The following is a 16,328-nucleotide window of genomic DNA, read 5'->3' as shown; positions in this document are numbered from 1 at the left end:
AAAAAAGCCAGACTACGGTTTGCAACTGCACATGGGGACAAAGATCATACTTTTTGGAGAAATGTCCTCTGGTCTGATGAAACAAAAATAGAACAGTTTGGCCATAATGACCAGCATTATGTTTGGAGGAAAAAAGTGGAGACTTGCAAGCTGAAGAACACCATCCCAACCATGAAGCACGGGGGTGGCAGCATCATGTTGTGGGGGTGCTTTGCTGCAGGGGGACTGGTGCACTTCACAAAATAGATGGCATCATGAGGAAAGAAAATTATGTGGATATATTGAAGCAACATCTCAAGACATCAGTCAGGAAGTTAAAGCTTGGTCGCAAATGGGTCTTCCAAATGGACAATGACCCCAAGCATACTTCCAAAGTTGTGGCAAAATGGCTTAAGGACAACAAAGTCAAGGTATTGGAGTGGCCATCATAAAGCCCTGACCTCAATCCCATAGAAAGTGTGTGGGCAGAACTGAAAAAGCGTGTGCGAGCAAGGAGGCCTACAAACCGGACTCAGTGACACCAGCTCTATCAGGAGGAATGGGCCAAAATTCACCCAACTTATTGTGGGAAGTTTGTGGAAGGCTACCTGAAAAGTTTGACCCAAGTTAAACAATTTAAAGGCAATACTGCCAAGTACCAACTGAGTGTATGTAAACTTCTGAACCACTGGGAATGTGATGAAAGACATGAAAGCTGAAATCAATAATTCTCTACTATTATTCTGACATTTCACATTCTTAAAATAAAGTGGTGATCCTGACTGACCGAAGACAGGGAATTTTTACTAGGATTAAATGTCAGGAATTGTGAAAAACTGAGTATAAATGTATTTGGCTAAGGTGCATGTAAACCTCCGACTTCAACTGTACATAGGAACTCAACCGTGCAGCTCAGATGAAATCCCTGAAGCTTGAAGTTTGAACAACATTCCTCCAGCAAGTCTTTGCTCGACCGGTTGAACATACAAACTACAGTACCATCCAGAATATTGACATGACTGAAACTAACTAGAAGCTATCAATACAATGCCCTAGGTACAGATCTCAGATCACCTTCCCCCCCAATCCTAACCTTAACCATTAGTGGAGAAAATGCCAAGATCAGTGTCTAGGGTCAATTTTCCCCTGCACCTATACAGTATAATGGAAGTGGCAGTCTAATGAGAGCACTGCTAATACAACACTGCTGATGTATTATATTTATTAGTCTCCCAGTGCACACTGCCACTGTGTGCAGTGTAATCTGAAGTTCCCCAGTCCTTCTCTACCCCCCCCAACTGTGTCAGACCTGAAGAAAGTAGTGTGACAAACCTGAGGCAGATTCCGTCCGATGCAGACCCTGCAAAGCCCGTGGATGGTATGCATAGCTTCAGCAGATTAAATTATACTATACATGACCAGATAGCATATTATTCAGTAGGATCTCAGATAGAGCAAGTGCAATGTGAAGTGGGACCAGTAGCCTGCTTTGCTGGACTCTAATGCTGTGAACCAAGCATTTCCACTCATGGGAACCCAACTCGGCAGAAGAATAGCAGGAAACCACCTTCCAACCCCCAACCTCTGGCCAAGCAGTATGTCTGTGCTTGATAAGCCAACATGTTTCCTGAACTAAACAGGCACAGTGGTGTCCCTCCACATTCGGCACATTTACCCCAGTCTCGTGTGACTCATGTTAACCCACACTCAAATTTTCAATAAATTGACTTCTCATCACCTTCATAGGAATCAGGGTTTGTGAAAAGATGTGTAAAGTACTTTGAAGTGCCTTCATGGAAGGACTAGGAAGGATGGTTGTACTAAAAAAGTTTATCATACTATCTATTTTATATTTATTTCCAAATATTATCTTTGTGTTGTTTTTATTGTGTTACGATTAAATGACTCAACATAACTTATTTTTAATTTCCACCACAGAATAACAGTAATGCTTTGGACAGCAGACAATACAACTAATTTTAAAAAATTCATAAAGAGATTAAAACATTATTCAAAAAGTGAGGGTTTGTGAATCCCTGATTCTGATGCGAAGAAAAGGCTACTACACATAATGAGTTATATGTTTGACCAGCTTCCACTGTGGACTGAAAAGTCCCCTCTCTCTCTACAGGAGGGAAAACAGTATGCTTCCAAAATGGCACCCTATTCCCTGTATACTGTAGTGCACTACTTTTGACCAGAGCTTCATAGGGCTATTCTCATAGGCTCTGGTCAAAAGTAGTGCACTAGGCTACATTGGGGTTATAGGGTACTATTTCGGACACACCCACAGTACTTGTAAGTGGAATCAAACAGCAGATTAAACAAACACTGCGTGGCCCCAGCTTCATATTACATCCATTATGTTGGCTTTTGCTACTTCCCATCTTTGTCTGTGGGACTAGGAAAAGTAGCGACTGCCAAGTGGACCGGGGAAAGGTGGAGTAAGTGAGTTAGAGGGCAGGACAATGAAGTGCTATTTGAAAGACACCAACAGCCTACACTTCCCTGTCATTATTTTTGCTTTTTTCTATTATCAGCATAAGCATTTTTAACTTATTACAGTAAGAGTGGGGGGTGGGGGAAGTTCCACCATTGACATGATTGGTTTGTGGATGCTGTTGTTAGGCCATTCCTTTCCATTAAAACTCTGCTTGAGAAATGCTGATGAAAAACCTAACAGCAGAAGTCAAATTTGACATTAAAATGTAAAAAGATTATCTATATGGATAAGGCTATATATACAGTACCAGTCAAAAGTTTGGACACACCTACTCATTCCAGTGTTTTTCTTTATTTTTACTATTTTCTACAGTGTAGAATAATAGTGAAGACATCCAACTATGAAATAACACATATGGAATCCTGTAGTAACCAAAAAAGTGTTAAACAAATCAATATATATTTTATATTAGAGATTCTTCAAAGTAGCCACCCTTTGCCTTGATGACAGCTTTGCACACTCCTGGCATTCTCTCAACCAGCTTCATGACGTAGTCACATGGAATTTCTTAATGAGTTTGAGCCAATCAGTTGTGCTGTGACAAGGGGTGGTATACAGAAGATTGCACTATTTAGTAAAATACCAAGTCCATATTATGGTAAGAACAGCTAAAATAAGCAAAGAGAAACGACAGTCCATCATTACTTTAAGACATGAAGGTCAGTCAATCTGGAAAATTTCAAGAACTTTGCAAGTTTCTTCAAGTGCAGTCGCAAAAACCATCAAGTGCTATGATGAAAGTGGCTCTCAGGAGGCCCACCACAGGAAAGGAAGATCCAGAGTTACCTCTGATGCAGAGGATAAAGTTCAATAGTGTTACCAGCCTCAGAAATTGCAGCCCAAATAAACGCTTCACAGAGTTCAAGTAACAGACACATCTCAAGATCAAATGTGAACATCTCAAGATCAACTGTTCAAAGAAGACTGCGTGAATCTAGCCTTCATGGTCGAATTGCTGCAAAGAAACCACTACTAAAGGACACCAATAAAAATAAAAGAATTGCTTGGGCCAAGGAACACGAACAAGGGACAATAGACTGGTGGAAATCTGTCCTTTGCTCTGATGAATCCAAATTGTATATTTTTGGTTCCAACCGCTGTGTCTTTGTGAGACGCAGAGAACGTGAACGGTTGATCTCCACATGTGTGGTTCCCAACGTGAAGCATGGAGAAGGTGGTGTGATGGTGTGGGGGTGCTGTGCTGGTGACACAATCTGTAATTGATTTAGAATTCAAGGCATACTTAACCAGCATGACTACGACAGCATTCTGCAGCGATACGCCATCCCATCTGGTTTGCGCTTAGTGGGACTATCATTTGTTTTTCAACAGGACAATGACCCAAAACACACCTCTAAGCTGTGTAAGGGCTATTTCACCAAAAGGAAAGTGATGGAGTGCTGGATCAGATGACCTGGCCTCCATGATCACCCAACCTCAACCCAATTGAGATGGTTTGGGATGAGTTGGACCGCAGAGTGAAGGAAAAGCAGCCAACAAGTGCACAGCATATGTGGAAACTCCTTCAAAACAGTTGGAAAAGCATTCCAGGTGAATCTGTTTGAGAAAATGCCAAGAGTGTGCAATACTGTCATCAAGGCAAAGGGTGGCTACTTTGAATAATATAAAATATTTTAAAAAATTGGTGGGAGGATACTACATGATTCCATATGGGTTACAATGTAGAAAATAGTCAAAATAAAGAAAAACCCTTGAATGAGTAGGTGTGTCCAAACTTTTGACTATATACAGTTGAAGTCGGAAGTTTACATACACCTCAGCCAAATACATTTAAACTCAGTTTTTCACAATTCTTGACATTAAATCCTAGTAAAAATTCCCTGTCTTTGGTCAGTTAGGATCCCAACTTTATTTTAAGAATGTGAAATGTCAGAATAATAGTAGAGCGAATGATTTATTTCAGGGTTTTTTTCATCGCATTCCCAGTGGGTCAGAAGTTTACATACACTCAATTAGTATTTGGTAGCATTGCCTTTAAATAGTTTAACTTGGGCAAAACGTTCCTGGTAGCCTTCCACAAGCTTCCCATAATAAGTTGGGTGAATCTGGGCTCATTCCTCCTGACAGAGCTGGTGTCACTGAGTCAGGTTTGAAGGCCTCCTTGCTTGCACACGTTTTTCAGTTCTGCCCACACATTTTCTATGGGATTGAGGTCAGGGCTTTGTGATGGCCACTCCAATACCTTGACTTTGTTGTCCTTAAGCCATTTTGCCACAACTTTGGAAGTATGCTTGGGTTCATTGTTCATTTGGAAGACCCATTTGCGACCAAGCTTTAACTTCCTGACTGATGTCTTGAGATGTTGCTTCAATATATCCACATAATGTTCCCTCCTCATGATATCATCTATTTTGTGAACTGCACCAGTCCATCCTGCAGCAAAGCACCCCCCCCCCCCCCCCACAACATGATGCTGCCACCCCCGTGCTTCACGGTTGGGATGGTGTACTTCAGCTTGCAAGTCTCCCCCTTTTTCCTCCAAACATAATGGTAATTATGGCGAAACAGTTCTATTTTTGTATCATCAGACCAGAGGACATTTCTCCAAAAAGTACGATCTTTGTCCCCATGTGCAGTTGCAAACCGTAGTCTGGCTTTTTTTATGGCGGTTTTGGAGCAGTGGCATCTTCCTTGCTGAGCGGCCTTTCAGGTTATGTTGATATAGGACTCGTTTTACTGTAGATATAGATACTTTTGTACCCGTTTCCTCCAGCATCTTCACAAGGTCCTTTGCTGTTGTTCTGGGATTGATTTGCACTTTTCGCACCAAAGTACGTTCATCTCTAGGAGACAGAACGCGTCTCCTTCCTGAGTGGTATGACGGCTGCGTGGTCCCATGGTGTTTATACTTGCGTACTATTGTTTGTACAGATGAACGTGGTACCTTCAGGCATTTGGAAATTGCTCCCAAAGATGAACCAGACTTGTGGAGGTCTACATTTTTTTTCTGATATCTTGGCTGATTTCTTTTGATTTTCCCATGATGTAAAGCAAAGAGGCACTGAGTTTGAAGGTAGGCCTTGAATTACATAGGCTAATTGACATCATTTGAGTCAATCAGAAGCTTTTAAAGCCATGACATAATTTTCTGGAATTGTCCAAGCTGTTTAAAAGGCACAGTCAACTTAGTGTATGTAAACTTCTGACCCACTGGAATTGTGATGCAGTGAAATAATCTGTCTGTAAACAATTGTTGGAAAAATTACTTGTGTGATGCAGAAAGTAGATGTCCTAACCAACTTACCAAAACTATATTTTGTGAAAAAGACATTTGTTGAGTGGTTGAAAAATGAGTTTTAATGACTCCAACCTAAGTGTATGTAAACTTCCGACTTCAACTGTATATACACTCCGGGATGCTGGCCTTCTAGGCAGAGTTCCTCTGTCCAGTGTCTGTGTTCTTTTGCCCATCTTAATCTTTTATTTTATTGTCCAGTCTGAGTTATGTTTTTTTCTTTGCAACTCTGCCTAGAAGGCCAGCATCCCGGAGTCGCCTCTTCACTGTTTACGTTGAGACTGGTGTTTTGCGGGTACTATTTAACAAAGCTGCCTGTTGAGGACTTGTGAGGTGTCTGTTTCTCAAACTAGACACTAATGTACTTGTCTACTTGCTCAGTTGTGTACCCGGGCCTCCCACTCCTCTTTCTATTCTGGTTAGAGCCAGTTTGCACTGTTCTGTGAAGGGAGTATTCTTCAGATTCTTGGCAATTTCTCACATGGAATAGCCTTCATTTCTCAGAACAAGAAAAGACTGACGAGTTTAAGAAGAAAGTGCTTTGTTTCTGGACATTTTGAGCCTGTAATCAAACCCACAAATACTGATGCTCCAGATACTCAAATAGTCTAAAGGAGGCCAGTTTTCAGCTGTGCTAACATAATTGCAAAAGGGTTTTCTAATGATCAATTAGCCTTTTAAAATGATAAACTTGGATTAGCTAACACAACATGCCATTGGAACACAGGAGTGATGGTTGCTGATAATGGGCCTCTGTACGCCTATGTAGATATTCCATTTTTTTTTAAACTGCCGTTTCCAGGTACAATAGCCATTTACAACATTAACAATGTCTACACTATTTCTGATCAATGTGATGTTATTTTAATGGTATTTTGTTTTGCTTTTCTTTCAAAAACAAGGACATTTCTAAGTAAAAAGGAATGAAACAATTAATGTAATAGCTAGTAGTGTAATGGGTTACAAAGCCAAACCCTATGCACATCATCCATGCATCTTCAATTTCAACACATAGTATTAGTAATGTCTGGTTCATGTTTGGAAAATTAAAAGAACAATATCAATATGCATAGAAAAATCTGCCTTCTGTAATGACAGTCAAAATGAAAAACATTTAGCACTGGTGTGACCAACATGCAATCAGCTAATACAACTGTGTGAGTGCACATCAATTCATAATTTATGAATGTTTGATCACTTCTGAACAAATATTTCCTACCACATACTCAATTAATCTAAGTTAAAGCCACAATCCTGAGTTTGTGTTTTAGCCCAATGGTAGCACCACCACTGTGTTTACAAAAAAGCTGAGGGTTGGAGCTAGAGAAATGTAACCACATAGATGGTGTTATGGATGCAAGGACTGACCATCCATGACATCAACTTTCAATCATATTTTGAAGCTATACAGTGGCAAGAAGAAGTATGTGATCCCTTTGGAATTACCTGGATTTGTGCATAAATTGGTCATCAAATTTGATCTGATCTTCATCTCAGTCACAACAATAGACAAACAGTGTGCTTAAACTGATAACACAAAAATGATTGCATTTTTATTGTCTATATTAAATACATAATTTAAACATTCACAGTGTAGGTTGGAAAAAGTATGTGAACCCCTAGGCTAATGACTTCTCCAAAAGCTAATTGGAGTCAGCTAACCTGGAGTACAATCAGTGAGATGAGATTGGAGATGTTGGTTAGAGCTGCCTTGCAATATATATAAAAAAAAACACACAAAATTTGAGTTTACTATTCACAAGAAGCATTGCCTGATGTGAACCATGCCCCGAACAAAAGAGATATCAGAAGATCTAAGATTAAGAATTATTGACTTGCATAAAGCTGGAAAGGGTTACAAAAGTATCTCTAAAAGCCTTGACGTTCATCAGTCCACGGTAAGACAAATTGTCAATGGAGAAAGTTCAGCACTGTTGCTACTCTCCCTAGAGGTGGCAGTGCAGAATGCTTAATGAGGTTAAGAAGAATCCTAGAGTGTCAGCTAAAGACTTACAGAAATCTCTGGAACATGCTAACATCTCTGTTGACGAGTCTACGATACAAAAAACACTAAACAAGAATGGTGTTCATGGGAGGACACCACGGAAGAAGCCACGGCTGTCCAAAAAAACATTGCTGCACTTCTGAAGTTTGCAAAAGTACACCTGGATGTTCCACAGAGCTACTGGCAAAATATTATTTGGACAGATGAAACTACAGTTGAGTTGTTTGGAAGGAATACACATTTTTTTCTCCACATCCATGTGTGGAGAAAAAAAAGACACAGCACACCAACATCAAAACCTCATCCCAACTGTAAAGTATGGTGGAGGGAGCATCATGGTTTGGGGTTGCTTTATTGCAAATACTTTTTCTACCCTGCACTGTGAATGTTTACACGGTGTGATCAATAAAGACAAACGTATAATTGTTTGTGTTATTAGTTTAAGCAGACTGTGTTTGTCTTTTGTTGTGACCTAGATGAAGATCAGATCAAATTTTATGACCAATTTATGCAGAAATCCAGGTATTTCCAAAGGGTTCACATACTTTTTCTTGCCACTGTACATTGTTTGTTTACAATAACTAAATTACAACAAAAAGATAAACAATGGAGTACAACAACCTATTTTTGGTTATGATAGGGTAAGTCAGTTAGTTGTACTTAGCTCATGAGCCATTAAGGTATGACGGTACTATATAAATATCTGGGCATCTGGACTGATGAAAAGATATCTTTCAAAAAGCATGTTTGTGATGTAGTTAAGAAATGTATAATACATTTTTATAGGAATAGGTAATGCTTTTCATTAAATAACAAAACAAATCATAGTTTATCATTAGATCACTCCACTTTACTACGAGCAATAGGTTCAGCACACATCACTGCATTCTGTATCAGAAAGTAGGATGGCTCTCTCAAGTCTCATAGATCAATGCACTGCTCTCTTATTGTTTATAAAGCCCTCATTCAAACTTGTCCTATAACTCATTGTTAAATTACAGACATACGAGCCACCAGGCCCAATCACAGGGATGGCTAACTCTAGAGGTCCCGTTGATCAGTACAGAATTAAGTACAGTAAAGTTTCTTTGCGCCCCATATATGAAACGATCTGCAGAGTACTCTGCACCTTCATGCTCTGGTGCCTCTAGGGCAATTCAGGTGTTAACTGTTGAGGAATGTGTTTTGCTTTTTAAATTGCTTGTAACAAAGTATACTTACTACTTTGTATGTTGTAAATGTGATAAATTGTGTTCATGCAGGGCTCCCTTGAAAAAGAGCACTTGGTCTCAAGGGGACTCCCTGCTAAAATAAAGGTTAAATAAAAATATGAAAATGTGCCTTTAAAGCTTTTAGAGGCCAAACACTGCCGATATCCATGAATCAGTATGAATTTTTCCAACACATGCTTTGGCAATCACATGGATGTCAAACACACTTCCATCTATACTGTACTGTCCTCTCTAGAACTAGAAAGGAGGAGAGATGGATTACTACTCACTGTTAAGTATAGCATATTCTCTGGGCTTGGAGGCAGCACCGTCTCGGAGGCTGGAGCACCATGGTTGGACAAGGGAGATTCTGAAACATAGTCCAAAGAATCCCAAGCTGAAGCACTGCTCTTCCAAAACATCCCAGCTCAAAAGTAGCAGCCACTTTGCAATGAAAGAAACAGCGTCCGGACTAGCTTTCTGCACTCTGATAGAGTGCACTGCTAAGCTTTCCAGTAGCGAGTCAACAAGGCTCTGGAGTTCAACTCAGAGAGAGTAGTGTGCTGAGAGCTCTGGGCTATGGAGATCACTCTAGATTGCGGTTACATAGACTTCTGTTCACAGAGACACAGAGCAAAAGGGACGTGTCCTAAAGCATGACTCCTACCCCCTATCCTGTCACTAGGGCTTCCTCAGTGTAACCTTGGTGATTACTACTCTCTCAAGCAACACTGTCTCCTAAAACATCCTGGATGAAAGGGAGCCATTCAACGGAGACACAATACCATTGGCTGCTTTCACACATTCTACACAGCTCCCTCTCCCCCACCTTTCCTACTTCTACTCGGAGGAGATCAAATGTAATCGCCTGCATGTCAAAGTGGATAAGAAAAATGGATGAGAAAAAGAGCACGTTGAGGTATATGTCAGGCATCCCATTCAGCAGCCTGCCTTTCCAATTGAGTTGTTTCCCTGATGTGGAATCACTCAGGACAATCCAAAGTGAAACACTTCAATTAATTTGTTTACGGGACATATCGGTTTCACTAAAGGCATAGTAATGTTCAAAAAGCAATAAAATGTTATTGGATATAAAGTAGCTGCGCAGCACTTTCCTTTTTCACAGTTGCAAGCAGGAAAAAGAATGAGAGAAAAAACATCTGATATTTGGGAATCTGTCCAACTGGACCCATTTTCCCAGCCCCTCATTATCTGGTGAATCCCACCTACCCCGTGGCTTAGAAGCCAGATGCGCCCCTCTCAATTCACCAGCAGAGTCCTGCCTGCCTGTGAGGGGTCTCGAAGCCACTTTCAGATGCTTGCTTCTTCCCAGCGCTTCGCCGAGGAGATAATACCAGCCACTGATCACCTAGTAGACACAATATAATATGGTCAGTCAGAAGTCATAAGCCTGATGGTGGGTGGTGTCAAAATTAAACAAAATCTGTGATGATTGGTCACACTAGTGTTAACATTTATGTGTTTCTGTGAGATGATAGTGACAATGAAGAAAGAGAGGAGAGAATAAAAGAGGTTAAAATAACAGAGACTGCAGGGAGGTTGATATTTTTTAATTCTACTTTGTGACTTTCAGAATGCTTTCATGATGAGGACGTGTAGCAGCGCCAAAGCCTTGCCCAGCTAACTTCATCTATCTCATGACCACTTCCCTCAGGGTTGCATGCACAGTAACTTTGAGGTTCACTGCACTCCAGCAGCTGATGCCCAACCGAAGGCCAGCCCAGAGATGGCTGTTTGTGTGTGCGTGTGTGTGTGTGTTATATTAAGCTGTGTAGCGGTAAACAGTGGATGAGATTTAAAAAAAATAGCAGTTAATCCGGCAGAAATAATTGCCTCGACAGCACAAGCATGTGTTCTGGTCACTTAATGATGTTCACATGCTGTTTTACCCCTTTTGTGTGTAGATGCTGTATTCTAGTCATGGTTCTCATCCTATATACTGTATATTTATATTCCGGACTCTGCTCGTTCTGATAGGTCTTAATTTCTTGCTATTTATATTGATATTGTATTGCTAGATATTGCTGCACTGTTGGCACTAGAAACATACGTAAGCATTTCGCTGCACCAGCGATAACATCTGCAAAACTGTCACGTCCTGGCCAGTATAAGGGTTAATTGTTATTGTAGTTTGGTCAGGACGTGGCAGAGGGTATTTGTTTTATGTGGTTCAGGGTGGTGTGTTAGTTAGGAGGGCGTTTGATTTATTATTTCAGGGTTTTGAGTTGTGGTCTATGTTTATGTATTTCTATGTGTAGTCTAGTGAGTGTGTTTCTATGTTGGGTTAATTGGGGTGGACTTCCAATTGAAGGCAGCTGTTTGGTGTTGCCTTTGATTGGAAGTCCTATATTAGTTGGGTGTGTTTGTCTGTGCATTTGTCTTGTTTTGCTGAGTGAGCCTTTCAAGACTGTTTCGTTTCGTATGTTCATTTTGAGTAAATAAATGTCAAGCGGAGCGTACACATACCTGCTGCGTTTTGGTCCTCCATTTCCAACGACAAGCGTGACAAAAACTGTGTACCTGACCAATACATTTTTATTAGGTTTTTCTTCTCAAACACACAACAAAAAAACAGGAGTCCCAGCCTGTAGTATTAGAAGATAACCCCCACGGATTATAGTCACCTTTGATGAAGTTATGAGCGAGTGTGTTCCAAAACTCATGCAGCCCAGGAACTCACTCCTCCTGTAGACACAAGAGCTCCAGAGTTAAGTTTCCCTTAGATCTAGAAACAACTTCCTCTACCCATTCCTAACCTTTAAGATATAGGGGCAACTGTACCCTACATCCACGGTTCCAAAGGGAAACGTCACTAGAAATATGACCCTTGTTTTTCAAATTTTCCCAGTCAATAAAAATGTAATCCGAGTCCTCCTTTCTCCATATCATAAATGGTAATCTGCCGAATACTAGAACAGCTGACAGGAGAGGGATTCAAGGAGATGCTTGCCTAGAAATGTGAAATCTAGATCAGTGAAATCTGCCTAAATTCACAATGATCTGCTTGTACTGCCCTGTGCCAAATGTTTCTCAACCTTTCTGATGCCAGGGACTGGCAAGCTATAGTTTATCCTCTTTAGGGGGCTGCTTACATTAGCACTGTATAACTGATTAAATTAGGGTCAGTTAACCATCTCAGGGACCAGCCAGCAACATTCCATGGACCGGAGGTTGACAAACTTCATCACACATATAAAAATATAATCAATTAACCATATAATAATACCATAATAATACCATATATATTCAACGAACAACGCTATATACAACTAATAATAAGGATTATAATTATCATCATTATCAAAAACAAAATAATACTTGAAATAATGAAAAACATGAAAGACCAAATACCTGGAGGATGCGTTGCGATTCCACACAGTGACCAGCAGTCTCTTCTGATAATCCTCCACACTAATAGCCCTGAGTAACAGAGATAGATAACACTTTAGCTTCTTCAAATCTTCATGTATAATGCTTTATAACTTGTTGGAAGTTTGTAAGAGCTCTCATAATATCTTATAATAAGGCTTAACATATGTTATGTATCAAACATTTCAACAGACTGAAGGGGATTTCACAAGAATGAAAAAAAACACCACTCACAGCAAAAAGGTCTCATGGAAGAGAGGATTCTTGCAGTCTAGTACAGTTTCTGTCTTCCGATGAGTACTGTGACTGAGGTCTGGGATAATCACTAGCTGAAATTGACAATAATTGGACTCATATAATACACAAACAGACAAGACATTTAAAGTTAAAATCTGGAATTTGTTTTTTCAGAAAAACTGCAGCCCTGCCACTTGGTGGGTAAATGTAACGCTAGAAGGTGACATCCATACGGTAGTTGAATTTTTGGAGCTATGCATTTTTTGTTTATGTTCTTGTTGTTTGTAAAGAATGGAGTAATTGTTTGAACACATTGTAGAGGCATGTCGATAATGCGCCTTTTCACAGAGATAAATGCTGCTTATGCCGGCTCTATCAAAAATTAACCAATGTCAAGCACGCTACAACGCATGATCAGATTGAATCCCGGTGTTAGTTTCAACTGTAAACAAACTAAGGGAAGCAAGAATTTACCTTGACATAAGAATCACATTTCCTATTTTCATTCCCTAGGAGTCCTCTGGCTTCACTGACTGTGAATGAAGAGTTGTGACGAGTACACAAGAGGTTACACATCCAACCGTCTACTGCAGACCAAATAACATGGAATACTTACACTTATTTAACGTCAATAAAAGAAAATGGTGTTTAATGGGGCAAACAACTTGAGCCCAGGTTAGTTGTCCAAACGGTTTATTCAATCACAGACCCATATTATCATTAATAATTTAATTAACTTTACCACACATTCAAGATTCAACCACAACCAGGGTCCGTATGTATCTAGGAACTAGAGTGGGAGTGCTGATCTAGGATCAGGTCACCCCTGTCCAAGTAATCTTATTCATTATGATCTAAATACCAAACTGATCCTAAATCAGCACTCGTACTCTGAGACCCTTTATGAATATGGGCCCTGATCTTCAGTATACTGAATAACATACTTACTCTGAATATTAAGGCAGCCATTTTGTGGCATTATTGACACTCTCAGCTGACCTATATGTGAAAGAAGAAACATTCAGTAGGGCATACAGTAAAAAACAGGAGCAAGGCGCAGGAAGGGCTGTCCTTCTGGATCATATGATGACAGTATGTTATTAAAATGTGACAGTTTGCCACATTAATAACTTAATCAGATCATTATGGCCTCTGTACGGATGTTTAGGCATGTTTGGTCACATGAAGGCCATCATGACTCACAGAGCAGAACTAACCAAGGACTGATCCTTATAATTATTTTAACTACCGTAATTTCCGGACTATTAAGCGCACCTGAATATAAGCCGCACCCACTGAATTTTTTTTTAATTATAATTTTAAACATAAATAAGCCGCACATGTCTATAAGCCGCAGGTGCCTACCGGTACATTGAAACAAATGACCTTTACACAGGCTTTAACGAAACACGGCTTGTAACAAAACAATTAAAATTAGCTGTAAGCTTTAGTTGTCTTTTTGCACTGAGTCAATTCCTCACACTGCTGTTTCCAACGTCTTATCATCGACTCATTAAGACCAAGCTCCCGTGCAGCAGCTCTATTTCCTTTTCAGACAGATAAATCACCTTCAACTTGAAAGCTGCATCATATGCATTTCTCCGTGTCTTTGCCATGATGAGGGTGACAAAATGACTACCATAATCAGAATGATGGGAAGTTTAATCTAAACAGAAAACAAAAAAGTTGTTTGACCTTAACCCGTTCGGCAATTTCATTGGTCTAATGAAAGCTTCATGCCGCCAAAAAACTGAGCACGTCACAGAATGTGTTTTTTTTGCGGGAAAAATCCATATATTAGCCGCGTCATTGTTTAAGCCGCGAGGTTCAAAGCCTGGGAAAAAAGTTGCGGCTTATAGTCCGGAATTTACGGTAATTCAATTCCACAATTAAAACTGTAATTTTCAGAGCCTGGGGTTGAGTCCCAAATGGCACCTTGTTCCCTATATAGTGCACTTCCTTTGACAAGAGCAGTGCACTAAATAGTGAATAGAGTGCCAATTGGGATGCAAGCAAGGGTTGGGCGTAGTGGTAGCGCTGCCAAATCAAGACTACACACAGTTGAACCCCAGGTTGGCCACTTTCCCGTCATGCTCTACTCTCTATTACTCTCTCAAGCTTCCTACTGTTGTGCCAAACATTAATTATTAAATACGAAGGGGGTTTGGAATTAATCTCCTTTTACAAAAAAAAACCCACTAAGCCTCCAAAAGGCCTCTGAAAGAACACCATAAAAAATGTGCACATAAATAGGATGAAAAACAAACAAAATAAAATACATATTTTTGGGCTGATTCAACATTTCAAAATAAAAACAAAGCCATATTAGGTCATTAGGTTACTAAAACAGTAACATAGTGTCAGCGTGCAGAAACAGACAAACCCATAAAGAAAGTAGAAACAGAAAAACTCACCAAAGGTTTGTAAAAGGGTTGAGGATGTCTGTAACTTGATTTTGCCTGAACTTATCACTGCAACTTGACAGTCGTCCATATCATAATGATGCTCAACAGTAAACAAAGACTGAAGACTGCTAGCCTAAATAAAACCCTTCTCCGCATTACTTGGCTCAATCCATGCTCCAAAGGAATCCTCAATGACCCAAATAAATCAGTTTGTCAGTGAATGTGTGGCCAGTCAGAGAGAAAAAGACAACTGTGTGTGCTCATAATTCTTAACCACCTTTTGGTTTTGAACAGAGATTGGAAATGGGGGCCCTCTGATTGGTTGGGGACTCATTTGAATGGAGGGAGGTGCCAGTCCACCTGCTGCTATTGCTAGAAACAATTGAGTGACTTCTGTGCTGCGTCTGTGCTCCAGATTGCCCTTTCACACCAGAGCATCATGACGGGATTTCACCCTGGAGCCAGCCACACTCAAAACATGGACCAGAATACTCATGGGCCCCTGGAATGCTCTGAGGAACTACCGGAGCCCTTCCCAACACATTAAAACCCCTCCAATCTAGCTCAGGGGTAAAGTTTCCCACTAGGCACAAATCTAGGATCAGCTTCCCCTCTCCCAATCCTAACCTTAAAGTAACTGTTCAGTGAAAATCTCACTTTTAAAAGTTCATATTTTGCTACCACATACCCAAACAATGTTGTTGTATTATACTCATATGTGGCCAAAGAATAAATTGGAGAAAAAGCACTTCAAAAACCCCACCTCAAACTTGAATCTCAAACAGATCGTTTAAAAAATGCTTGCTATTTCCTCATAGAGGAGGATGTCATCCTCTTGAGGAGAATGAGCTGGCCAATCAGCGGTCTACTATCGTTCATATTTTTAATGACCAGTACACGCCCACACCATTCTGTTGTTGGGGTACACCCACACTATTACAACAGAACATTTTCCTTTTAACAGACTTAATTGCCCTTTTTGGATGGAAACATATTTAAATCATATTGTAATTCATCTGTAAACACTGGACAGTTATTTTAACCATTAGTGGGAGAAATAATAAACTGACCCAAGATCAGCGTCTAGGGGGCAACCTTACCCTACACCATGTTTTACTGTTGCCAGTTCAGGTGAGCTCTAAGATCCTAGCCGTCCAAGCAGTGGTCTGTTATCTGTTAATGGACTTTCATCTTTATGAGTTACTCATTCTCACCAGCCAAGCAGCAACTTAAAGCCACACTAAGATGGTGATGAATGCCAGAGTGGGTCACAGACAAAAAAGGTGAACAATGCATCCCAAGGTTCATTCCATGGCATTTTTACAAAGCAAGTAGCACTTGG

At 40.2% G+C, this 16,328-nt stretch overlaps 1 protein-coding gene across 2 annotated transcripts in view; it reads right to left on the bottom strand.

Annotated features, from left to right (window-relative positions):
* Positions 1–15,225, bottom strand: part of rgs3b (regulator of G protein signaling 3b) — a 95,760-nt gene extending 80,535 nt beyond the window's left edge. Inside the window, exons 1-8 of one of the 2 annotated variants that reach the window (XM_029722334.1) lie at positions 14,996–15,225; positions 13,530–13,580; positions 13,056–13,114; positions 12,579–12,673; positions 12,327–12,395; positions 11,600–11,660; positions 10,185–10,323; positions 9,245–9,324 (exon numbers count right to left, since the gene is read on the bottom strand). In XM_029722334.1, coding sequence (XP_029578194.1) covers positions 9,245–9,324; positions 10,185–10,323; positions 11,600–11,660; positions 12,327–12,395; positions 12,579–12,673; positions 13,056–13,114; positions 13,530–13,580; positions 14,996–15,074 — 633 coding nt within the window. In that variant the 5' untranslated portion in view covers positions 15,075–15,225. Of the gene's footprint in view, positions 1–1,311; positions 1,497–9,244; positions 9,325–10,184; positions 10,324–11,599; positions 11,661–12,326; positions 12,396–12,578; positions 12,674–13,055; positions 13,115–13,529; positions 13,581–14,995 lie in introns of those variants that run through there. The other variant, XM_029722335.1, reaches the window with a different exon arrangement.
* Between the last annotated feature and the right edge of the window lie 1,103 nt (positions 15,226–16,328).

This window comes from Salmo trutta, chromosome 29, assembly GCF_901001165.1.
Source record: "Salmo trutta chromosome 29, fSalTru1.1, whole genome shotgun sequence".
Taxonomy (NCBI): domain Eukaryota; kingdom Metazoa; phylum Chordata; class Actinopteri; order Salmoniformes; family Salmonidae; genus Salmo; species Salmo trutta.
This window is presented reverse-complemented; position numbering and strand designations above follow the sequence as displayed.